The sequence below is a fragment of the Mirounga angustirostris genome, unplaced genomic scaffold (assembly GCF_029215605.1).
Source record: "Mirounga angustirostris isolate CCGP_5_RB_7025 unplaced genomic scaffold, mMirAng1.0.hap1 SCAF_14, whole genome shotgun sequence".
Taxonomy (NCBI): Eukaryota; Metazoa; Chordata; class Mammalia; order Carnivora; family Phocidae; genus Mirounga; species Mirounga angustirostris.
This window is the reverse complement of record NW_026991722.1, coordinates 18,287,939-18,314,769: the sequence shown is the minus strand read 5'-3', so window position 1 is coordinate 18,314,769 and position 26,831 is coordinate 18,287,939. Positions and strand designations below refer to the sequence as shown.

The 26,831-nt window shown below is 37.7% G+C and overlaps 1 protein-coding gene across 2 annotated transcripts in view; it reads left to right on the top strand.

Moving 5' to 3' along the window:
* The window catches only part of WDR7 (WD repeat domain 7), a 359,672-nt gene that overhangs the window by 73,646 nt on the left and 259,195 nt on the right, over window positions 1-26,831 (top strand). For both annotated transcript variants that reach the window (XM_045886644.3, XM_045886643.3), the window contains exons 16-17: window positions 4,077-4,272; window positions 13,405-13,619. In XM_045886644.3, coding sequence (XP_045742600.1) covers window positions 4,077-4,272; window positions 13,405-13,619 — 411 coding nt within the window. The remainder of the gene's footprint in view (window positions 1-4,076; window positions 4,273-13,404; window positions 13,620-26,831) is intronic.

Below are 26,831 nucleotides of genomic sequence, written 5' to 3'. Positions count from 1 at the left end.
CGCCTGAGCCACCCTGGTGACCCTTTTACAAAGTTTTTTTAATGAATGGGTGTGTAATCAAAGTTAGTAGCATAAATGCATGAGTTTCACATTTTTTGTAGTATTATTTTAATCACACAATTTAAATGTGTTATGCATTATACCATTACAGTGTCCTTGATGTTAAGTCACATTTAGGTGTCTTTTCCAGGTTGAAATGGAACAAAGTAAAGTAGAATGAAATTAATCAAATTATGGAATCAGTCATTGTAGGTGATATAGATGTTCAATAACCAAGATCCCTGGAATTTAATAATTTAATAATAAAGGAATTGTGGTAATTCAACTCATTTGTGGGGAAGCTGGGTCTAAATCAGAGATAGGCATTATTAAATATTCTTTAAGAAGTGCTTCTTTAGTAATTTTGAGGACCAGATAAGAAACCAAGTTAATTGCATTTTAGCAAATCTTTTAAGTGCTTTCATTTAACAGCTGAGAATTATTTATCATTACTCTGTTCATTGTTTGAATTAAAATTAATACCAAAGTGGTGCTTGAGAATGGTCTTTTTTCCTTTTACATTTAAATAGGCTAGACATTTGCTTTGTTTATACCATTAATTTGTTTTCACACCGCCTGTGAAGGTAAACCATCAACTCACAATTAATTAGTGGAATCAAAATTAATGAGGTTTTACTGTATTGGGCTATTTCCACTCTAAGCCAGTTTTCTTCACAGGAGTTGGACTAGCATTTTTTTGAAAGAAGAAAAATTAGATTTATTTTAATCCATATTTAAAAAGCAGAGAACCATCTTTTCTTGTGAGTTAAGTACCTCTAATAACTATGCTTTCTTGGGCTTAGCAATATTGATTTTTTTGTTTTGTTTTGTTTTCAGTCTTGATTATTTTGGCTATTTCCAGACTGTTGCTTATTACAGTAAAGCTAGAGTTAACTCTTCAGATGCTTGATTTCATTTACAGGGATGGTGTATCAGTTTTAGTTTGGACCAAACATTTTTTGTATGTGTGTGGGTGGGACGTGTCATTTGCCTGTTTTCATCATTATTGCACTGTACGAAAGAGGAACAGGACTGTTCTTCAAAGCATGTTTATGAAGTATATGTGTTAGAGTACATCATGCGGAAATGAAAAGCTAGAATTTTTTGAATTACAGTTATTTTTTCCCTTCAGAAAATTACATAGTCTGCTAAAAGCAGATCCTTTGCTATTATTTAGTATTTGCTTTGTCCTTTATTTTGACTAATAAGCATGATAACATAATGTAGACTTTTTAAGTCTTTTCTTGAGGATGGATCACATTTTCTTGAATTTTTGAAGTTACCCACCTGCATATAAATGGGAGGATGAAAGTTGAAACTTCTCCTGGGGAGTTGATACCTGAAGGTCAAGTTCCTCATAGGAATGGGGATGAATGTCTGCAGTCCTCTCTCTGCTAGGTTGTAAACTACCGTTGGAGACATTTGGCAGAGAGAATGTGTCGGTCAGTGGTGATCAGTACTTCTGTTTCCCCTCGGATGTTAGGATCGACCCATAGATTGTAGCTTGAAGAGCACCAAAAATAGTAAAGAATACTGGTGAAAATTCACCTGTTGTTGAATAGACTTCCCCCTCACTCATGCCCCTTTGAAATGGAATGCCAAGAGTGCACATGGACACTAGTGAGATGACTGTGGACTTGGGGGCCAGCGAGTCAGCTAGTGAGGGATGTGGCATCACTTAAGCATTAGCTCATTTTAAAGGTGAGGAGCTTGTGAGTCAAAGTAGCAGAGTCACAAGAAGTGGTGCGGGTTGTGTGCGGTTCGGCAGATCGGTGCCTGATTAAAGGACGTGGACAGATGAAAAGAAATGTTGTCTAGGAGGAAAAGATCCCTGCAAACATTTATTTCCTGTGATGAGAGAAATAGATAAAATGACCACTTTTTGCAGATTGATGCTGCCGAATGGTAGTAGTAGTAGTTAACCATTAATGTAGCAACCATCCCTTTTTGTGAGTTGAATGATGGATATATTTGATAAATACAAAGGCATTACTAATGGTAATCTGTAGAAATGCTAAGCATCCATTGTATTAAACTGTCTGTTATCTTTGGTTAGCAGTGTATATCTGGTGGAACTCATAAATATTTTATATGGTCTGAAATAAAGGCATCCCAGATATATTTTCGCTGTTTTATTCTAACATTGCCATATTTAAATGATTTTTTTTGTACTTTGCCACTTTATTTTGATTTATTGCTTAATTATAAAGCTAATTTTTTTGTGTGCCATGGTCAACTACCCCTCAGTCCTTACGTCTTTTTAAAGGAAGAAATCATGTTTTATGTTATAGTTGAATGCTTATCAGGGAACATGAAATAAGTAAGCTTAAAAAATGTTTGTTTAGGAAAATTCTATATGATGTTTTAATAAAGGTTCATAACACGATCTTTCTGAACTTGGTTTTTTAACTTTTAAAATTAGTAAACACCTATGCTGGTTATAATGTTTAAATCATTGTATAACAAAAAGTACAAAGAAAGCTAACACAGACTAAAAGGTGGTTAACATACCTGAATTTAAGAACAAAGTAGATAGTTAAATCTTACTTTGTTTTATTAATGCTCTGCTTCATTCAAAAATTGATTTTAAGTTGTTTACAAAAATAAACATAAAGCTAAACAATGAAGAGAAACAGAAGAAAGTAGAGGAGGCTGAGTCCGCATTGCAGAAGTGCATGCGCCCCCCCCCCCCCCGCCAACTGTGATGGGTAGAAAATTCAAGCCTAGGTGTCTTAGTAGCCAAAACGTGAAAGGAACCAGTTACAGCAGCTTTTTCCAAAGTGTATTCCTCCAAAACTCGGTCTTCTAAGATCACCATGGTCAGATAAACTTCAAGATATGTGATACTGTAGTCCCTTCATAGAATTCCATTCCCATCAGCATGTTAAAGGTTCTTAGAAGTTCTGTGGATAAAGTCAACAGCGGTAGCTTGTATTTTCTGTGCACATTTGGCCACCCCCACCGCTTTCCATTTGATACCCCTGTCAGCATTTCCCATTCAGTGAGATGTCCTAATCAGTGTGGGATTGTTCTTTAGCTAAAACTGTTTGCTTAGGCAAAGCCCAGCCCGGTGAGGTTTGAGAAGTTTCTCCTTTGGATCCCATTGAAGGGATACTATGTATACAGTGCAGTGGGCCTCATCTCCAATATTAATCACAATATATCCAGTGATGTGTGGCTGTTTTCATATGGTTTCACCTCCGTATGAACTGAAAGCATAATCCAATAAATCACTAAAATGTTAAGTTTTAAATAGCTTATAAATTGTCTTAAAAATTTAAATACCTTAATTTTTAATTGTCTAGGTTGTGGACTCCGTTCTCTGTTGCTAGTGAAAATCTTTACCGTCTTTGTTTGATTATTTATATTCCATCTTGTTCTAAAAGGAATTGAAAGGCACCAACTAGAGATGAGCAGAGAATGCACAGCAGAATGTTTAATTGGCTGCTGTGCATTGGGGGGGGGGGGTGCACCTGCTGACATTACAGACAGAAGCTGTGAAGCACGTCTACACATAATACCAAATATCGCTGCCTCTTGAAAGGCATGATTGTGGCTGAGGGACCAGGAGGGTATTGTTTTTGAGCAAAGGAGCAGGGAAGAGCATGGGTCCAAAATGACAGAGTCCCAAACAGAAAGCAGCACTGCAGAAAGCCCGCTGTAGCCGCTAACAAAGGAAAGTTCACACTGTGGAAAGAGAACGCATCATAACAGATCAATTTTTTTTCCAGCTTCGCCTGCGCCGGTACAGCGATCACGTTAGTAAGGTCATCTTCACAGATGAACAGCACATTCTCTAAGGCATCTTTTCCATCTTTAATCTAGGACGCATTTAGCATTTCTTAAAGTGTTGTCACGATTGAACTGGGTGTTCTATGTATAATAGGAAGGAACACATTTTTCAACACAATTTAATACTGTGGTTGGTTTTCAGCAGCAGTGAACGTATAACTAATTTTGGTTTACGTTATTGAGGACCAGGTCCATTTTATTCTGAATTTAATCTAAATATAATTAATGTTTATTCTTCTTTTTAGGCAAGAGTGCAGCACTGCATCTGCTCTGTAGCCAGTGACCACTCAGTGGGGCTTCTAAGTCTGCGAGAGAAGAAATGCATTATGCTGGCATCTCGGCATCTCTTCCCTATTCAGGTCATCAAGTGGAGGCCTTCTGATGATTACCTAGTAGTGGGATGTTCAGATGGCTCTGTCTACGTCTGGCAAATGGATACTGGTAAGAACAAGTGTTAAGAGACAGGCTAGAAAATTAAATGGGTATATTTGATTTCCTGGAAATTAATCTTTTATGTGAGGAAGAAAGACCTAAAATGTAAAAAGTTGCTGCTTTTACTTCTGACCACTGCTTTTTCTAAATGTTCTCATCATTGTCAACAAAGAACTATTTAAATGTCCTCTCATTTGTTGTACTGTGCCAAATACTTTAGAGTAGCTCACTGATCTTCAAAGGAATGCAGTTGAAGACAATATACAGATTAGGACAGGCAACACAGACAACAAAACCTAAGTGATTTCTGTATAATTCATGAGGTAAATTGTGAGCAAGATTAAGGAAACCATTTTTGTATCAAGTTCAGAAACAGTGGAAGAAGAAAAAATTCTGTATTATATGAACAGCAGAAAGGCAATATGGAGCAGTTAATTGTAGGAGGTAATTGAAACAAAAGTTTTAATATCTAGAGAGAACGTTTAAAATTTCAAGTTTCAGAAATTTTACATTTGGGGCGTAATATAGAACAAGTAACGTGTGGCTTAGAAGTACACACAATGATGTATAATGTTTATACATAGAATCTTATGGTTTTCCTTGGGAAATTTTTAAGTGTGTAACTAAATGTTTACTGCTTTAGGCTTTTAAAAACACATTTTATTCTACTTTTATCCTTTTATCCTTTTAAGTCATCTTCTATGAGTGATGAAAGCCCTAGTTGTACTACATAATACTTCTACTAATTTGTTTTTCTTTTCTTCATTTCTTTGTTTTAAATAGTCCTTTTCCAAATCAGACTATATACATATTTCTGTTTGTTCTGTGGTGCAGTAGGGAGTTCTGCTAATTCTTTCTGTAACAAGTAGTCACAGTCTCAGGGATCTTGTTTTAACTGGTAGTATGTAGGCAATCTTGCCAAGAGGTAACATTCTTGAAGAGTGTCAAACTTCTTAAGCTTTTGCCTTTAATTTTTTTTTTGTCTGATTATAAAAGAAGGTCATGCTTTCTGTTAAAATTAAAAGCACAGATTAGAAGAAATGAACTGATATCTCATTGTTCAGTGGTAAATATTAACATTTTGGCATATTTCTCTCTGGTCTTATTTCTGTGCATTTTTAGAAACAAAATTGCTGTCATATTACATATGTAACTTTGTCTCATTTGTATTCCTTTTTGTGATATCCTGTCTGCCAACCAGCACTGTTTCATGTTTGCTGGTTTTGTCTACTCCACAAACTAAATACGCCCAGTTTGTGTTGCTCTGGAGTCCGACTGCTTGGTGTGGATTTAGGATCGACCATTTGCTAGCAGTGCGATCTGCTGCAACTTACTGGACTTTTGTCTCTCAACTTACTACTCTGTAAAATGAAGATCATAATAGTTCCTATTTTATAGTACTGCTGGGAGAATAAAATGAGATAATATTTACCTGGTGTATAGTGGACATTTATAAGTGTGTGCATGTGTATGTTTGTGAAATCGAAATTTGTGTCTATGCATGTGTTTATATTTGCTATTAATGTTACTTAACAAACATACTGCTTTCCTTGTTACTTTGTTGAACTTGGGAATGTCATTTTACCTACATTTTGAAATATTTAAAACTTTGAGGATTAATATTAAAGAAAGTAAGTTCTTAACAGCAGTGACCTTCAGAAAGCACTGTTTTAGAATACTATAAATATTAAATTAACAATTGATTAACAATTGATAAATTAAGCACAGATGTGAGAATATGGTAAACTTGTCTAGGACTTTCTAAAAATTAAAATAATATTATAAAGGAAGAGAATATCATTTTTCTGAATTTTTCAGATACTTAAATAATTGATACTTGACTACTTCAGGTACTTTAAATACATTTGTAAGGAATATGAATATGAAATTCTTTACAAATGTTACTGAAAGACAAAGTTATTTTTCCAGTAATTTCCCCAGGAGTTGTTGACAGATAGCTCCCAACTATAGGTGTACTGAAGGATATTACTCTTATAGCCAGTTTAGTGTAATTAAGCCCATTTTAGATTAAACACAATATATATAATATTGAAATTTCACAATTATCTTACCCTCAAGAGGATTTAGGTAAACAGTCAGTCAATGTGCCATTTTTAAATCAAAAGATAAAGAAGCAGAATTTATTTTGGATTTAACCAGAATAGGAGGTATACATTCCTTTTTCTTCCTTGCTGTTCAGGCTTTAGCTAGTGATATAAAGGCCCCTCGGGAGTGAGTAAGGCACATCCTGAAGGTATTGACATTATTTATTTATTAAATTTATTTATTTAATAAATAAAAAATGAAGCCAAATAAATCAGATTCAGCCAAGGTTTGATGTATGAAATGTATTTAAACTCTGAGGAGACACTTTATCCCGCTTCTTAGCATTTTGGGGATATATTTTTACAAATGAAGATATATTACACTAAAAGTACTCGTGCATAGTGTGTAATTTTGTGCTTGCTGTTTTGAATTTTACTGATGTTTCTAGCTTAAAAACACTTAAAAATGTCTTTATACTTTTATACAGCTTTTTCTTTAGTTTTTCCCTTCAAATAGGTAGTTTTTTTGGTTTTGGTTCTTTTTTAAAGATCTTATTTATTTATTTGACAGAGAGAGACAGCGAGAGAGGGAATACAAGCAGGGGGAGTGGGAGAGGGAGAAGCAGGCTCCCCGCCGAGCAGGGAGCCTGATGCAGGGCTCGATCCCAGCACCCTAGGATCATGACCTGAGCCAAAGGCAGACGTTTAATGACTGAGCCACCCAGGTGCCCCTCACATAGGAAGTTTTTATTTCCAGTATTTATTTCCTAATGAAATGAACTTGAAGCTAGTAAAATAAAATTTCATTAGAAAGACAGAGGTCCAGAATCTTTTGTTCTTTACTTGTGTCATCTTTATTATGTCTAGTAACAACTAATAGTGATGCAGAGGCCAGGAAAGTTATTATTCCTTCACATCTTAGATAGTTAGAAAATTAGTCAAATAACTAGCAACAAGATTTGGCCAGCTGGAGCTCTTGACTTCTACTTAGGAACTTATTAAAGGTGGCCCACTGAATAGGTGGTGGCTGCTTCTGCATGGAGCTGTTCACGTGCTTCGGGGAGCAACTCTCTCATTCTTCACATTTGACGTTCCAAATGGGTGGGAAGAGTTGCTTCCACAGGCCTTTGACAAGGTCAAAATCCTGTCTGTTTGGGAAACAGTGGCATGCTCTACATAATGACTGATTTTACAAGATGTTCTTATCTCGCCATTAGCAAGTTTAAACAGCATTTTCATGTATCTATTTTTATCATATTTGTTACAGAACAAAAGTGATTCTCACATCATAGACCTGTTCCTGTAGAGACAGTTACTAGGTGTTCTCATACAGATGCAAACGCCAATAGTGCTTGCCAAATATATGAGAAATTAGTGTAGGAAGTCCTGTCCCTTTACTTTGCTCTTTTATGTTTTTTCTTTATTTTCTGTCTAGGAGTTTTCTGAAACCTTCCTGTTTTTGCATTTACTTTATGGAATATGCATTAAAGTCATTTTATAAAAACTTAATTATCTAATAAAGGGTAGCAGGGAATTATGAACTAATGGATATTCATGTCTATTGAAAAACATATAAAGCTTGGATAATCAAAAGCATTAAGTGTCAATCAGGTTTTTCACACAAGTAAAGTCTTAGTGTGTGTGTTATTCTTGCTTAAGACTTTATTTATTTGCTTGAAATTGTCAATCAATTTTATTGATAAGATTGCATAAATTTTCCTAAATTCACTGGTAGTGTGTATTTCTATTATTTTAACTTTCTGTCCAAAACATTTGCCTATTAGTCAGTTGATGGTATCTTTAATGGATTTATAAGTGCTATTTGTGTAGTTTGTAATTTTTATAATTATTTTCCTTTTAATAAATACTTTTATTTACTTAAATTGATAGTTTTGTCTTGTTACTAAAATTACTAGAGAGAATCAGGAGGTGGTACTTCTGCCTAATCTTTTGTTATTAGAAGGGTTTAGTAGCAAGTATTTTCTTCACATTTTGACCCTTTGCCTGCTGTATTTAAGTACAGTGGAAATTTGATTTTATGTTTCTATTTCACAACGTATGGCTTACATCATCAACTTTTCTATATCTCCTACATTTTTGTTTTTCATTCTGTTACAAAAAAATACTATAGGACAGGCAAAGGCACAAAGGATGGAATGGTTAAGAAAAAATGATACCTTTACAAAATCATAGTAAAACCAATGTAATCAGAGTTTCTTTTTTCCCTATGGATGATTCACTTGGGAATTTTGAAGGAAGAGGTTGTTACAGTGGAAATATAACCATCTTTGCTACCTTCCCCACCATGAGCCCTCTATATAGTTAATAATTACTAAATCCCTCCCATTAGGTACCCCTTGGCTTCCTTTTTTGTTTCCATAGTATTATTCTAACTTAGGACTATATTTTTTCACACCTAGGCTATCTTTATTTGCTTTCCTGTCTTTTTCCACCTTCTAATCCATCCTGTACTCTGCTGGAAAATTAATCTTAGGAAATGAAACAACAACAACAATACTTGGTTCGTGTACGGTCTTAATGAAAAAAAATTTATTTCCTATAGCCTTTAAGACAAGGCCCTTCACAGTGTGGTATCTTCCTACCTTTGTATTTCTCTCCATTTCTTTTACACAGACCAGTTGCTCTGTGCAAAGAATAATTATATTGAAGAATAATTGGGCCATTCTCTACCACTTCTTATCTTTTATATCATCCATATTGTTGCTCATGGTTTTCACTCATTTGGAACATTCTTTTTTTCTTTCCTTTTTTTTTTTTTAAGATTTTAATTTTAAGTGATCACACCCAGCATTGGGCTTGAACTCGCAACCCTGAGATCAAGAGTTGCACGCTCCCCCGCAACTGAGCCAGCCAGGTGCCCCAGAACATTATTTCTTTCTATTTGTTTATTTGTTTAAATAGTCTCTTTTAAGGAAATTTGAATAATAAAAACAAAATCTTCCATATTTACCCATGTAGTTACCATTCTATTGCTCTTTGTTGCTTTGCATAGATCCAGATTTCTATCTGGAATGATTTTCCTTTTGCCTAATATTTAATATTTCTTGTAGTGCAGGTCTATGCATCATGAATTCTTTCAACTTCTGTGTGTCTGCAAAACTCTTTGTTTCATCTTCATTTTTAAGATTTTTATTCTGGTTGGAGAATTTTAGGTTGACAGTTGTTTTTTATTTTTCCTTTTAAAACTCCACTGTCTTGCATTATTTCCAATGAGAAATCTGCTGTCACCCTTAGCTTTGTCCCTCTATATGTGCTGTGTCTGTTTTTTTCCAACAGCTTTAAAAGTATTCTTTTTCTCTTTATTATTGATTTTGAGAAGTTGGATTGTAGTTTTCTTTATATTTGTTCCGAGGGTTTATCGTACTTCTTGGATATGTTGGTAGGTGATTTTCGACCAATTTGGAAACTTTTTGGCCATTATTCATTCAAATATGTTTTCGATCCTTCCCTGCCTTTCCTCTCTTTAGAGATTCTAGTTATATATTTACTCGGCTATTTGAAATTGCCTCCAGATCACAGGTTGTTTTTTCATTTTTTAAAATTATTTTTTCTCTGTGTTGTATATAGTTTCTATTCTAGGTCTTCAGGTTTATTAGTCTCTTTTCTACAATGTCTAATCTGTCATTATTCCCATCTAGTGTATTTTTCATCTCAGACATTGTAGTTTTCATCTCTGTAAGTGTGATTTTGGTCATTTGGTATCTTCCATGTCTCTCTACTCAAACTTTTTGAACATCTGGAATACAATTATAATAACTCTCAGTGTCCTTGTTTGCTATTTAAAAAATCTGTGTCAGTTCTGGGTTGGTTTTTATTGATTTGAATTTTGTCCTCACTGTCATATATTTTCCTCCTTTTATCCAGAATAGCCTGAAGGTGGTTAAAGGGTAGAAGCAGGGAGATTAGCTTTTATGCGATTGCCTCTAGGCAATAAAAGATGATGGATTGTTACACCAGAGTGGTAGTGGTGGAGCTGGTGAGGAGTGGTTGAATTCTAGGTATATTTTGAAGGGAGAGTGAACAGGATTTGCTGATAGTTGGATAAGGGGCATAAAAGAATGAGATGGGTAAAGTTGACTCCAAGGTTTTCATCATGAGCAACTCAAAGGATGGAATTCATTTCTAGACATTGAGAAGACAATGGGAAAAGCAGGTTTTGGAAAGACCAAGAATTAAATTTTTTTTTAAATACTGAGTTGAATATTAGACATCCAAGTAGACATGTTGATGAGTAAATTGTGTATATGAGTCAGGAGTTCAAGTTGGGGATACCAGAGTGGGTGATGTAAATTTGGGACTTCTTAGCATGTAGAAGATACTCAAAGTCATGACACTGGATGTATCACCAAGAGGATGAACACAGTTTAGATATGTTTCTGTGATGTGGAAGAAACCAGCAAAGGAGGCTAAAATGGACTTTCCAGGAAGAAGAAAGTGAAGAGTGTGGTTGCCTAGAAGCCAAGCAAAAAAAATGTGTTTCAAGGAGTAGAGAGAAGGAACAAGTGCAGCTGATAGTAAATCGTAGTAAAATGAGGACTGAGAACTGAATATTGGATTTGGCAACATGGAGAGTAGGTTCTGTGCATGTTTGGGGTGAAATCTGATTTGAGTAAGTTCAAAGGAAAATGGGAAGAGAAAAATTTGTAGGTAGCAAATGTAGATAGCTATATAGAGGATGATAAAAAATGGGATACCAGCTGGAGAGAGAGACTGGGTCAAGTGTGTTGTTTTTGTCATTTTTATTGGTCTGTTTTTTTTTTTTTAAACAGGTGAAATAATTGCACGTTTATATGCTGATGGGAATGATCATATGCTGGTGGTAATGATCTAGTGGGTAGGGAAAATAGATGAAGAGAAAGGGGAGAGTTGCTGAAATGATGTCCATGGGCAGACAAGAGAGGGATGGGGTTTAAGCTACAAGTGTGTTAGGTAGGTGTCTGGATAGTTCATGTGTAATTATAGAGTAATGTGAGTGGAGATGTGGTGAGAGCTGGTAGAACTTCTTTTCTAATTGCTTCTTTCTTTTTTTTTTTTTTTTAAGATTTTATTTATTTATTTGAGACAGAGAGAATGAGAGAGACAGAGAGCACATGAGAGGGGGGAGGGTCAGAGGGAGAAGCAGGCTCCCTGCCAAGCAGGGAGCCCGATGCGGGACTCGATCCCGGGACTCCAGGATCATGACCTGAGCCGAAGGCAGTCGCTTAACCAACTGAGCCACCCAGGCGCCCTCTAATTGCTTCTTTCTAAATGAAATACGAAACAAAACTTTTCACCCAGGTGAGGGCAGGAAATGGAGTGTTGGAGATTGGAGGAGAGAAAAGCTATGAAATAATTAACTAGGAGAGTAGGAAAATGAAAGATCTGTGGAAATGCGGTCACTATTAAGGACCCCTTGAGATCAGTGGTCATGAATTTCAAGTGGATCTTTCAGCATGTTCTTCATTCATATTCATCTTCATTGTACAGGTGTGTAGTAGCTGGAGAGTTGGATTCAACCAAGGTCGGAGTTTGCTCGGCTGGGACAAGGAAGTGAGACGAGGACAGAGCTGTGCTTATGAGGACGGACGATGGAATTTTAGTTTATGGGACATAGGGAAGTAAGGGGCAGGGCAAACATGATAGGAGAATGAATTTTTGGAGTCAGTGCTGAACAAGGAATTATTGGGTCATAGGGTTGAAGTAAAGAATGGGAGCTGCTATCAGTGGAATTTTTGACATTGGGATCATGTTAGGATTTAGTTACTGGTAATGAGAAGTTTATAATGTGACCATTGTCTGGGATCAAGTGTAGGGCAAAATTTATTGGAGTAGAGGAACTCAAAGAGCCAGGCGATCGGGATGTGTGGAAGAATCATATGTGCTGGTGATTTTCAAACATTCTTGAACTTTTAAATCCTTTTAGAGTATACACACCCTCCTTTTCATACATACACAGAAAGTTTCAGGCAACAGCTCCTCCTTATGCTTTGCCTTCCAAAATACATTGGTCAAGACTCAATGAATTGGTTAGTAAAACACTGATTTGTGTTAATACTAAAATCACCAAGAATTAATTCCAGGACTACTATTGGAACGAAAAGAAGTTAAGCCCTTTAAGGAAGGGGAGGGGCAAACTTGAATGGCGTGTATATAAATACTCAGTATTGGGAATAAAATATGTTGGGGTGTTTGGGTACTAGCTCAAAGACACAACAGAAATCTTGCATTTTGGTGACATTTATGTTTCTGGTGTTCTCTATGGCTATTTTTCAAAATTGATTTGTCCTCTTTTAGAATGACTGGAGGAATGCTCAGTGGACCAAAATAAACTTCATTATTTCACTGTCCTTATTTTAATCTTCAGAAGATTATGTACAAATCCATATAATGAGACCCTTTAAAACAAAGTATAGAGAAAAGCTGTCTGCATTGTAGGAAGGAGTTGTGCCTTAGCTTAGACATGAAATTCATAGGTGGAGATGAATGGAAAGAATGGCTAAATGAAGAAGCTTGGAAGTGGTCATAAGTTGGAGTAGTAGTTATTTTCATAAACACCCAGAGAAACATTTGATTGGGTATAAACAGTAAAAGTCAAGACATTTGCAGACAGAATGAGAAGTTACAGTTTTTTTCCTGCTTTGTGGAGATTCCATAGAGAAAGAGAAGCTCCAGGAATTATTAAAGTAGAAAGAATGAGAAGAATAGCAAAATTTAGCTCTTTTTTGTTTGTGATTGATAGGCAACTTAGAGGAAGGTGAAATCATAGAAACTGATATTTGTAGTAGAGTAATGGTAGGGAGTATCAAGAAGATCGTCTTGGAAGCAGACAGTGGAAAAGCCTGGGGGATGTTGTTGAGGTCTCGGCTCTGAACCTGGCTTTCTTGGGAAGTTGCGGTTGGGGCATTACAGGAGAAGAAACGGCTAAGGTAATGTTGCCTGGAGGATCCTCAGAGGAGGGAAGCACAAGGAAATGTTTCTGGGAGGCAGAGAGAAAAATACCCCCACATAAAAAACGTCTATGTATTTTCTTTCCTTAAAAAATGACTCAGCGGTTATAGTGTTGTGTGTACTAATTGTGAATGTATACGTCTTCCAGGCGCGTTGGATCGCTGTGTGATGGGGATCACAGCAGTGGAGATACTAAATGCCTGCGACGAAGCAGTTCCTGCTGCAGTTGACTCTCTCAGTCATCCGGCAGTCAACCTAAAGCAGGCCATGACACGGCGTAGTCTGGCCGCTCTTAAAAACATGGCCCATCATAAACTACAGACTCTTGCAACTAACCTCTTGGCTTCTGAGGCCTCTGACAAAGTAAGTTCTGTGTGTGGGTTCATGTGTGTAGCCCCCATCCTACTCCGTTTCATAACACAGTTTTGGCATGGCTTAAGGAATAACTTTTGGGAGATGACATTGATGAAAAATAAGCTTCTGATTTTGTGTAAGTCTGTCCAACATCGTTTTTGCATATTTCAAGTATTTGGCTTTTTTTTTTTTTTTTAAAGTAGGTTATTCTTACCACTTAAAATATTTTAAAATGATTCCTATGGAGTTAAGGGACTTGAATCCGAAATTAGAGCAAACATTTTTCATATAATCTGTCTTTATGGTTTTCTGACAGTCTTCCTGTCGAAAGATTGAGCACTAGCTAATATCTCTAGGAAGAAAAAATAATAATTTAGGTACAATTAAGATGTTTCTAATTGTGGCTGCTCATTTTTTTTAAAGTCAAAGATTCTGATTTTAGTAAGGTTAGGCCATTATGAAGATATAGGAGGATACTTGAGAATAGGTATGGTGGAGTTACACGAGCACTGTAAGACCCAAGCTCAATCACACTTTCCCCACTGATACTCCCATTACGACATCCGTTACTTCTTCAGTTAATAGAAGATTACCCTACGAAAAGAAGAACAAATAATCCCAATTCATTAATGGGTTACTTGTCTTCAGTTTTATAGAGGCCAGCCACTATTTGGTTTGTGGTATTTGTGTTCTGTGGTATTGTTAGAAGTCGCTTGTCTCTGGTAAGGTGTAGGTGAAACTTACAGACAGTCCCAGCATTTCATCGGAGTCACATCTTAAAATTCCCAGCTGCATCTAAGTATTCATTAGACTTATTAGTAGGTAACACAAGTACTGTCATTTTCATTTTCTTATTCTGGATTCCTTTTTTTTTTTTTGTAAATAGTTACACATGTGGCTAAATAACAAACAGGTTGAAAGGCTCATCTGCAAACTTGAACATTTGCCCATGAATCAGTGGTCAGTGCTGATGACATAAAATGCTGTAGGTGGTTCCAGTGACCCATGTCCTCTAGGAATTGGCAGTAATCTTTGATCATTCTGTCTTTCCCCAAGATATTAAATGCTTTATTGGCTTTGTTGTATTGTATGTTTCATAGATCAGAATTATGAAATCCTTCTTCATTTTCTTTCATGCTTTCTGTCCTGTGTTCTGAAGTTTGAATAGAAATCACAACTTAAATGCATTTGCTGTGCTTATAATTTTCTTTCAAGAGATTATATAGACGTCCCTAGCAATTCAGTGTTCATAGCACATTGTTTGATGTTCTATATAATTTTAATTCGGTGCCAATTTATAAAATAGTATATGTAAGGGCAAGTATATATGTTATATAGTTTTCAAATATATTTTTTTTCTTGTTGGTATCACCTAGAAATAAAAATTTGGAAACTTAATTATACAATTGGAAAATTAAAGAAAAATAAATGGTACAGTAACATTTATGAATGGCTTTTGTAAGTGGTCATGGTCCATTATGTGATTTTTACAATCTTGTTTGTCCCTGTTTTAATAGTGCATTTTATAGGGCAATTAGTGATAAAAGCACCAGATATCAGAGACACTACACTTATGTATTGTAAAATATATTGCTTGTGAACCTCCTCAGTCTTGTAGCAGTGATAATTGTTGCCTGGCCTACAAGGAAAACAATTATAGGAGGGGGGAAAGGCTTAGGAAACTGAGGCTGCAGGAGGGTAATCACTTTATGAAAAATGTATGTTGGCTGGACCATTAGGGATTTCTCTAACTATTTTCTCATGTTGAATTTGAGGCTCCTTCTGAGGGGAATATTTAAAGAGTTGTCCTCTGGATGGCTTTTTAACCTCAGGAGAAATAAAACCCACCCAAAGTTTAAAAAAACAAAACAAAACATAACTAAGAGCCTCTCAGTGGTGTAGGACTGACTCTAAGATTTGGGAACTAAGTTTTTTCATGGTCTCTCAATGGAAAGTGAAATCTTTATGGGAATACTATATAGAAAGAATCCCACCTTTTCCTTGTTAGACTGGTGTTAGCAGTTGGGCTATTTGGAAAAAAACATATTATATGTTGCTAATTTTGTTAATTATGGCAGACGTGTAGAGCCTTGCAAACAAAAATAGGGAATTTTTTTTAAAAGATTTTATTTATTTGATAGAGATTGAAAGCATGAGCATGGGGAGGGGCAGAAGGAAAAGCAGACTCCCCACTGAGCAGGGAGCTGGACGCTGGGCTCCATATCAGGACCCTGGGATCACGACCTGAGCCGAAGGCAGACGCTTAACGACTGAGCCACCCAGGTGCCCCAAAGATAGGGAATTTATTCTCCTCTGATTCTTTTCTTTCACTAGAAGATCAAGAGGATGTTAAGTGGAATTATTCCTAGGACTGCATTGAATCTTTGAAAGATGTGTGTATTTGAACCGCTGTGTGTTTCTCTTATGACATGTATCTTAATTTCCTTTGTGTTATAATAACTTATATGCTTCTCTGATTCTCCCCACTGAAATTCAGCCTTCTTGCAGGCAGGGATTGTGACTTATTTATTGCTCTTTCCCTCATGACATCTAGTAGCAGCTGTGCAATAAATATGCATTGAATTGGATGATGTGTAACAGAAAGCTCAGAAGGCCTCTGCTTCAGCCTCTTTGCTCGGGTCTTCTCCCTTCCCTCATAGTTGATTGTCTTGGCTTGGTGATCAGATCTATTCCTGTTCGGGAAGCCTTAGATGTGGAACATTTATTAATCACCTTTGCCCTCCCTTCAGTTTTGCATTCTCCCTTGTGGTTTTAGTGAGCGAGGCTGTCCAGGCATAACTCATTCTCCTTCTTTGCTATCTCTGTATTGTCAGCAGTCCAACACATCCTGCAGAATCTGTCAGCGAGTCCCTCCCCTTTACTTCTTTTCCTTATGGCTCTAGAGCAGGGTTTCCCAACCTCAGCACTACGGACATTTTGGGCTGGATAATTCTTTGTTGTGAGGGGCTGTCCTGTGTATTATAGGATGTTGAGAATCATTTTTCCTGTACCCACTACATGTCAGTAGCACCCTCTCTTGCCCAGGTGTGACCATCAAAAATGTTTTGAGTTATGGCCAAATGCCCCATGTGGGGCAAAATTGTGTCTGGTTTAAAAACATTGCTCTGGAGAAAAAAGGTTGAGAAATGGTAGAGATCCTACATCCTATATCTTATGTTTCCTTTCCTGTCCCCACCCTTGCTTCTTTACTCCCTCTTCTCTGAGGATAGTGAAGCCATCCCCAAACCTTATCCTCTCTGCCCCTATGGCAGAATTAGTTCTTGTGTTCTCTTTGTACTCATTACCTTCCTGGTCAGACCTTTCCTTAAATCACTTTACTTTGTATGAGGTATTTTTTTTTTTCTTTCTCTGTATCTGTTTTCCCTGTTAGATTTTAAGCTTCTTGAGGACGGGAGCTGAGTTTCTCATATTTTTATTTTCAGTGCTTTATGTAGTACCTGAAGCATAGGAAATACCCAAGAAACATAGTGTGAAGTTAGCTTGGAGGAATAGATTGGAATCATATTGTGTAATCTATTTGAATGCAAAGCTGAGGACTTGCCTTAGTGGGTAGAAATACGATATTGAATAGTTTTTTTTTTTTTTTAAGATTTTATTTATTTATTTGACAGAGAGAGACTGAGTGAGAGAGAACACAAGCAGGGGGAGTGGGAGAGGGAGAAGCAGGCTTCCCACCGAGCAGGGAGCCTGATGTGGGGCTCGATCCCAGGGCCCTGGGATCATGACCTGAGCCGAAGGCAGACGCTCAACAACTGAGCCACCCAGGCACCCCGATATTGAATAGTCTTAAAAAGAGATCTCTGTTTAAGAAATATTTTGCTGTATCTGACATTTGTATGCCAGACACTTACAAATATTGCCATGGGAAATGAATTGTGAGGCTGTTGGGTTGATAGAGTGAGAGGCAGTGGGGACCAGGATATGATTAGGTAGAGGAAATGTTGAAGAAGGAATGGCTTGGAAGCTCTTGTGTGGGTTGAATAAATAAGAATGATAAGCAAGAGAAGAGTTGAGACATACAAGCTGATTTCAGAGATCCAAGCCTGGCTGAAGGGAGAATGGCAGAGATGTTAACAGATGATACAGACAACTCACGGAATAGGCTTTCAGATTGGTTGTAATAGGAGACATCTGCCTCTTGTTTGTAGTGGTGGGAGATGGGGTGTGTACAAGGGGAGCAAACATCCTCTAGGAAAGAAGTGGCATGAGAGTGAGAGTAGGGGTGGGATTTTTTTCCCCCAAAATAAACACTAGAGTAAGAGAATGGATTAGACTGTAGTCCATATTTTGGGATGCCTGCTGTCATTAGAGTATTCCGGATATGCTGTGAGTTAGTTATTATCATCCTTCAGATTTGCCAATGATGAGCCTAAAAAAACAGTTGGTTAGAACAGGCATTGCAAACTTTTTCTATAAAGCACTAGATAATAAAAATTTTAGGCTTTGTGAACCATACAATCTATGTCACAATGATTCAACTCTGCCATTATAGTGTGAAAGCAGCCACAGACAATAGGTAGATGAATGACTATGACTGACTTCCAATAAAACTTCATATACACAAATAGGCAATGGGCTGGATTGGCCTCTGGGTCATCGCTTGCTGCACCTGCATCGGAGAATGGCATTATTAATAACAAGATTGTGGATACAGTTCTTCCATGGAGTAGCCTTTGCTTCATTTTTGAAAAGCAATTCAAAGGAGTGGTTAAGAACCTGGGTTCTGGTGACAGGTGTATCTGTATTTAAATTACATCTCTGTAACTTGCTGCCTGTGGGTGACCTTCGACAAGTAAACTGCAATGGCCTAGTTCACACATATAACCGAAAATGAAGTTTTGAAGGAAGCAAGGTCAACAGTTGATCAGAGATGTGAGAAAACATTAAGACTTGGGGAATAAATAAGAGTGGAGTTAGTAATTAGGGAAGTCATTGGTGATCATTAGGAGAGCCACTTTGGTAGAGTTAGTTGGGTCAGAAATCCTGGTACAATGAACTAAGAATGAGGATGAGATAAAGTAGAGGTGGAAATCGTGGAAGACATTTGCTTTTGGAGGATAAAAAACAGAGTAGTAGCTTCAGTGGCTGCAGGGGTAAGAGCCGAGTTTTACTGTGTTAGGAGCTCACTGAACGTTTTTGCGGGTGGAGGAGGTATTGGTGGAGCCCTGTCAGAGGACATGGTGGTTGATAGTAGAGTTAACTGGAGAATTCGCCCTGACTAGATGTTGTTTCCTTTTAATTGGTAATGATGAAAGAGAGGGAGGTGAATATAACCAAGTTAATATTCAGTGGAAGAGGAGCAAAGTAGGCTGTAGTATCTGTTAAAAGATAGGAAGTGGTTTTAATCCCTTGAAGGCAGAGCCATCTTTATTTTAATGCCGTGTAACACCCAGCATAAGTCATGTATTGGACTAGGAATTAGAAGATTTATAAACTAAACATAGCTAGTAAATCATAGATAGCATGTGGTGGGATTTGATGTCTGCGTAAAGTAATATGTTAAGGAGATGGTCTAAGCACATCAGGTGGTCTTTTTGATGAACTTTCTCATAAAGCATTTGCCACAGACGCTGGTTCTTGGTGAGGAGATCTTGGGGGATACTTGGGGTCAATGGGATTTTACTAGTGGAGCTAGAAAGCCTTTAATGTCATGACAATCATTTCTTAAGCCTAGTGTGTGTAATTTTCTGTTTGGCACCTTTATATCTTAGGCATTGTGTACAAGAGTCACCCTATTTATATTAAAAGATCACGAGGCTGAAGAAATTGAAAAATGACCAGGATGATTTATCTCTTACATTACGTTTCTCTCTCTGTTGTCTAATTAGTCAAAAGCCTTTAAAAAAAAAAAAATGAACGGGCTATATTTCCAAAGGTCAGTAGCTTTGTATTCTGTGTAACTAGGTGAGAGAATGGAATTTAGAAGTTAAATATAACCTACTGAGAACATGCTCTGTGTTTCTTTGCTTACAAAATTCACTCTAAAAAAATTTTATACTGATTGAATTGACTTTATGATTTGTTGTGAAAAGGGCGCTGTAAGGTACAGACAGGGACAAGCCGTATGACGTTATATACGGGATACAGGCCTTGTCTGGTGAACTGTTTATGGCCTTAGAAAAATTCTTATGATATGTCTGACCTTTGAAGAATCAATCAAACTTGCTTAACATTCTACTCCAAAACTTTAATGAATATTTTCATAGAAAATAAGAATATGTTGGTTGTATATTTATTATATATTTATAAGTATATCTAGATTTCATTTTTGGTTGTTTTAAGTGGTTATTAGAACAAAAATTTTACATTACACTAATTGTTGTCTAGTCTTTAATAAATAAAGGAACCTTAGTGATCTGTCCAGTCTTCCCTAAGAAAACTAAGGGGTCAATGTCTCTGACTGTAGGAGGGAAATAAACTTCATTGAGTCCCTATGTGATGAGTGATTCTCTTTAATGGGGATAAGAATTAGAAACCAAATCTGGATGCTGCATGCACTCATTGCTCCTGGGATGACATTGCATCCAAGCCGTGTCAGGAGACAGAGCTAGATTATATGTGTCTGTTTATGCGCACACGTCTGTGTTCCTCTATTTTCCTAGATACAGTAAATACCATCGGTTAACCGTGTTACCTCCACATCTAATCAGACACCACAGTGTTTGTTCTAGCCTCTCCTCCTGATACACTGTAACTCTCTTCTCCAGCTGTGGGAAACCTCATTCCCACTATTTTCAGTGTATTTACTGTCTTCATGACTCACAGTGGGGTTACATCCCAGTAAACCCATTGTAAATGGAAAATCTCTTAAGTCGAAAATGCATTTAATACACCTAACCCCCCAAACATCATAGCTTAGCTCAGCCACCCTTACCCATGCTCAGAACACTTACATTAGCCTGCAGTTGGGCAAAATCATCTCACACAAAGCTTATTTATAACGATGTTAAGTATCTCATGTAATGTACTGAATACTGCAATGAAAATGAAAAGCGGAGTTTGCATGGGCAGAGATGATTGTCAGTGTGTCTGTTGTTGACCCTCATGCATGCTGCCCGACTGGGAGCTAAGACCACCACCCTTGCCCACTGTCACGGGAGAGGGTCCCATCTCATGTCGCTGGCCCAGGGCAAGATCCACATTCAAACTTCCAAGTAGGGTCTCTACTGAATGTTTATCGCTTTCACTCCATCATAAAGTCAAAGAATCATAAGTCAGGGGCCATCTGTATTTCTTTGTTCAATTTGCCCTTTATGTAAACAGTTTCCAGCGCAGCCCAAGCCTCTTTAGGTATGCCAGCACCTTTTCCGCAAAGGAAAAGAAGCTTCATTTCCTTTTTATCCTTAACATTGTCCTTTTTTTCACCTTCTGCTTCTCTTGAGGCATTATTTTTGTATGTATTTACTCTTGTGTTTCTTTCATTTGAGGCTTCATTGCTAACGTGATGTCTTATTTCTAATTCTTTTTGAGTTCAGTCATTTCATTTATGATTTTTCTAATGCTCATTTATGTTGTTCTTTCATGTTGAGTATCATTTTAAAAATGTTCTTCAGCTTGTTTTGAAATAAGCACATTCATTTTATCTGCTTTTGGAGCATGTCTGTTTCTTTCTGGTTCTTACTCTTTTTAATTATCATAATTTGACCTCAATGCTTTTCTGTTCCTGACTTTTTTTTCTTTGGGAAGTAGTCTCCTGGACTCTGTGAATGATTAGTTCAGATAGTTTCTCTAACTTCACAGAACTTCCTTTGTTGTTGTTGCACGCAGTTCAAAAATACGGTGGCTCACTTTCTGACATCTCCTAACGCCATTCCTCACCTCTTTTTTTCAGGTGGGGGGAATTACCTGTCAGTTTTGATTGCATTCTTGGTAGTTTCTCGCTCCCGGGGGCCCTTTCCTGAAGGCAGCCGTGAAGCAGCAGTGTTGTGTGTGGACGGGGTCTGCCAGGGGGCAGCCCCTCGTACCTTGTTCCTGTGGGCCCTTGCATTCGCTTGCTGCGGAGGTGGCTAAACCTCTCGCACGGTCAGCTGTTGTTTTTAAATGGGCCCACTGTATTTTCCTGATAAATGTCGGTTAGCGTTTTGGGGTTTGCCTATCAGATCTGTCGCATACCTCACTACTCCCTTTCCTTCGTCCTGCAGAGATGCCAGATACCAGATAGATCTTGTAGCTGTTGGTGGGTTTTTCCACCTGCTTGAATTTTGGGATTTTTGGATATATTTTGTTACCTCATTTTGTTGAAAATGTTCTCAGTACATTTGGTTTATTCTAATATTGCTCTATTTCTGTGTGAGGATTTGGAAAAATACAATAACTATTCTGCCATCAGTGCCATGATCTTTCCAGAATCCCTTTGAGTTTCCGTATACTTGATGTTAATTGTAAGATTCAGTAATGAATTAGTTAAGGAGAAATTGTATTAAACATTCATTTTTAAATCTTAATTGTGTATTTATTATTGAACTAGATGAGGCACATCTGTGAATATGTTTTCTCTATTCTGGGTCAGTTGTGGGTTTGAATTTAAAGGACTGTTTATGTGAGAACATCCTTAAGCTACTGGCAAGTGACAGAGTCCTTCAGTCTGGGCTGGAATTTTCCTCATGTATTGACCCACCTATTGCCCATATCCACAATCTCACAACGTAGTGGTTAGAGAGAATGACTTCAGACTCTACAGTGAACAATCAGTGACTTTTTTTGTTTTGTTTTGCCACTTCTTCCCTCTGTATTGTTTGTCAATTGGTATCTAAACATTTCTAGAATGAAGATTTTAGAATTTAATGTGAGGCTTTTGGTAAAGAGATTCCTTAAGGAATAATAAAATTCTTTTGGAACCATAAATGTAATATGAAAAGATTTAAGGTTATTGATTAGGCACAGGTATATAAGTAAGGTAATTGGGATCAATTTCTGAACATACATTATTACATTGCTATTATAACAAGCACCATAAGTACAAGAAAGTCAAAGAAGTCCAGCTGCGCTGTCTCCCTCCTCCTTCCCTATTTTCCTCTTTTTCCATCCCCCTTCCACTATCCATCCATCATATTACATTAATCATTCCTCCTCCTTATCTCTGTACAAGTGGTTCACATTCCTTTCATGTATTTATGTCCTAATTCTGTTGTTATCTCTTATTCTCTCTTCATATTTACCTCACATTCATGGTACTCTCACACACATTAGAAAGTACACTCTTGTTGGTTGTGAGTGCAGTGCTCTCCTGTGTGTGTGTGTGTGTGTGTGTGCATGCACCCATGTGCACTTGCATCATGTGTGGCTATTTCATAGAGTTTGGAATGAATGCTTCGAAGATTTCCAACTCAGGTTATTTTTTCACCAACTTTTTCTCCAGTTCCACAGTAACGAGTTTTAAGTTGCTATAAACACCATTAAGGAATAAAACTAAACTCTAAAAACTAACTACATATTTAATTGAACTTACTACATTTTTTGATGATTACAGGATTTTTAGTTCTCTTCCTTTTTTTTAAGGATCCGTAAATTAGACAGGACTGGATTTACTGTGATCCTTGCATAACACCGTCAAATAATGACACATATGAGGGAGCTACCCTTCTTTTTTTTTTTTTTTTTTTAAAGATTTTTATTTATTTTTTGACACACAGAGACAGTGAGAGAGGGAACACAAGCAAGGGGGATTGGGAGAGGGAGAAGCAGGCTTCCCACTGAGCAGAGAGCCTGATGCAGGGCTCGATCCCAGGACCCTGGGATCAGGACCTGAGCCAGAGGCAGACGCTTAACGACTGAGCCACCCAGGCGCCCCATGGAAGCTCCCCTTCTTGAAACGTAACAAGCCCCGTGGCTCTTGTGCTTATTGGCCCTCTGTCTTGTACATAATAGGTGTTTGATGGATTTATGAATGGAATTCATAGTTCATATTAAATGTAATTCATCATATTATTCTGAACTAAGAAAAAATCAGTCTTATTTTATGATGGTTTTAGCACACTTTTGTTTCTCTTTGGAAGTACATTAACAATCCACAGTGTACCTGAGAAGAAATTCAGATTGTTGGGCAGTGTCTGAGATACAGCAAAGGAGAAATTCCTTTTACCATCTCACATAATAAATCAAATGGCAGACTGTTGAGAGAATAGGAACAGTAGATAGATTTAACCCTATGACCTCAACAGCCAGATCTTTGTAGCCCTTATGTATGATACTTTATATTTAACTCTTATTTGGGAACTTGAAGGTATTTTGAAGTAATTTGATAGAAATATAAAGATTTGTAGCTAAATACCAATGTGTTAGTACCTTGGGTAAGATATAATTTCTTCTAATATGCTTGAAATATCTGTTCTTTATTAGACTATATAAAAGATTTTCAAACTTCTTGACTTTTATAGCCTCTGTTAGAAAATAATTGAATCAGTCTAGTTCAGTAAACATTTATTGACTACTAGGTACTGTGTTTGGCCCTGGAGAGCCAAAATGAATAAGACATGATATTGACCCTCAGGAAATATAATCAGCTAAATACAATGCAGAGGAGTAAGCGAGATGGCTGAGAAATGTAGAAAGTATTGCGGAGACCTGGACTAGCCTGTGGTGATCAGGATTGGCTGCTTGGAGGAGGGGATGTTGAAGAATGAGTAGAATGTAGTCAGGTGATGCATGGAGGTGGGTTGCAGTAGGTTCTGGGAAGTGGGGAATACTATATGTGTTCAGCATTGCTGGAGGATTGAAGAGAGGAGAGACAGGAAGTGGTGTGAAATGAGGCTGGCCGGTCCATGCTTACCATGTGAAGGTGCGTAAACTTTAGCTTTTGCCTCTGTGGCTTTCACACTTAAAAAAACAAAATCATTAGAATCCTTCCTTCAGAAAGAATTTTGTATGAGAGCAAGTGTGTGCAACAGATATAAGGGAATGTAGGGGAGAGTTTAAATTCAATAATTTTTTGTGAGTGATATTTGGCAGGCCTTAGTGATTAATTAGGTGCAGGTGCTGAGTGAGGTTGATTCACAGGTTTTCTGATTGGGTGATTGAATAGAAATTGGCTCTATCAAGTTGATATCAAATATAGGAGCAGGTTTTGTGGGGGATGATGATGAGTTGCTTTGTAGATGATGGAGGGGTGTGGTGTTGGATATATGGATTGAGAAATCTCCAATGGATACCTGGTACTTAAAACCACGGAATGCCGTGAGATTATTCAGAGGTAGCAAATGGGCTGAGATAGACTCTTGGGATACTAACCTTAAGGGGAGGAAGTGGAAACACTTTAGAGAAGTGTGAAGAGTTTGAGGAGAACCAGGAGATTATGCTGACTTGCAAACTGAAGGGATCAAAAATTTTGAGAAGGGTAGAGAGTGATTAGTTGTATCAAATGTTATAAATGTTCAGTATTGGAAGGGTTGAAATGTGTTTGTCAGTGAGGTCATTAGTACCCTTTTCCAGAACTGCTCCTCAGGATGTTGGGGACAGAAGCTTGAGTGTGGTAGGTTCAGGAGTGAATGGGAAGTGTGGAAATAGAAACAGCAAATGTAGGATACTTACAAAAAGTTTGATTAAGGGAAGGAGAAAGAATAGCTAGAGGAAAATGCAGTTTGCGAGGGGTGAGAATGTTTGTGGATTAGGGTTAAAGAGCCAGTAGATAGAGGAACATTCTAGATTAGCATAGGGAGGAGGTAATTGATGAAGCTAGCTTCCCAGGAAATGAGAGAGTGGCAGATTGCAAAGGCGGAGGGAAGGCAATTGGCTTTGACCTGGAGGAGAAAGACTTTATTTTCTGAAATTGAAGAGAGGGAGGAGCAGACTGGATGTCTGGGTGGGTTTCTATGTGAAGTGGATGGGAATTGAAAAGAGAACATTCCTAAAACCTTCACATTTTTTCAAGAGGTTATAGGTAAGATTGTGAGGAGTGAGAACCCAGGTAGGGACTCGATGAGAGAGGTAGAGATGGGGAAGGGAGGGGGGAAGCTAGGGATGAGTAAGAGGATTGACTATGAATTTGTAGTTGTAATGGGCCATAATTAGCTATAGTAAAAAATACAGGAAAAAGTATAAGGTAAATTTTATCACCACTCCTGAATTGCAATTCTGTAATTCAGAAGTTAAAGGGCATTGAGGATGTAATTGTAAGAGATTGATATGATTAACCAGAAGTTCTAGGCTTGTGAGGGAAGGAGTGCAAAAGAGGATGAGGCTGATAGTTTTTGACAAAATTGTGGAATCCAGGGACTGAATGCCTCTATGATAATGGTTCCCAGACTGTTGCAAATTGAAATCATCTGAGGATCTTTAAAAACTGGTGCCTCGCTCCTTCTCACGGGCTTTGTGATTGGATTGGTGTGCATGCAGCCTGTGCATTGGGAATGTTAAAGTTCCCCCGGTGACTGTAATGTGCAGCAGTGTGTGAACCACTGCTCTGGAAGGTTGAGGAGCAGGTATGGTGGAAGGTCTGGATCTAGAGAAGATTGTGGTCAGTGTGGAGGTACTGACGCTCAAGATTTCTGAGGTGAGGACACATTCAGCTGAAGTGGGCTGCAGTCGAGACAGCCACCGAATTGGGAGGGCAAGTATGGTCTCCATCTTTGGCACAAATGACCCTGAAGCCCACTTTCCCGGTACTTCCTGCTTTTCACTGGGTGAGCGCTCTGTGAGAAGAGAGGGCAGTGCCCTCTGGCGGGCTGATTGGGGAACAAACAATAAGGCTCAAACATGTCTTATTCTTGTTTTTAGAAATAATAGTGCAAAACATTGTTGATGCAAGTAAAAAACCCAAAACAAAGTAACAAAACTAATGGGAGCTTGCTTATTTATTTATTTATCTATCTATTAAATATTTTTATTCATTTATTTGAGAGAGAGAGGAAGAGTGAGAAACAACATGAGAGGGGAGATGGTCAGAGGGAGAAGCAGGCTCCCTCCCGAGCCGGGAGCCCGATGTGTGGGACTCATTCCCAGGACTCCGGCATCATGACCCAAGCCGAAGGCAGTCGCTCAACCGACTGAGCCACCCAGGCACCCTTAATGGGAGCTTATTTAAAAGCAAGAACAACAGCAGTTGAAAACCAGCACTTATGATGTGCTGATATCAAAACATCTCTTTTATGGGCAATTCATACATTCATATGCAGTAGAATCTTTGTACTAATACTCTGCATTTTGTGACTGTGTGACATCTAAGTTCAGTACTGAAAGTCTAGAAAGCTGTACTAACTCTACTAA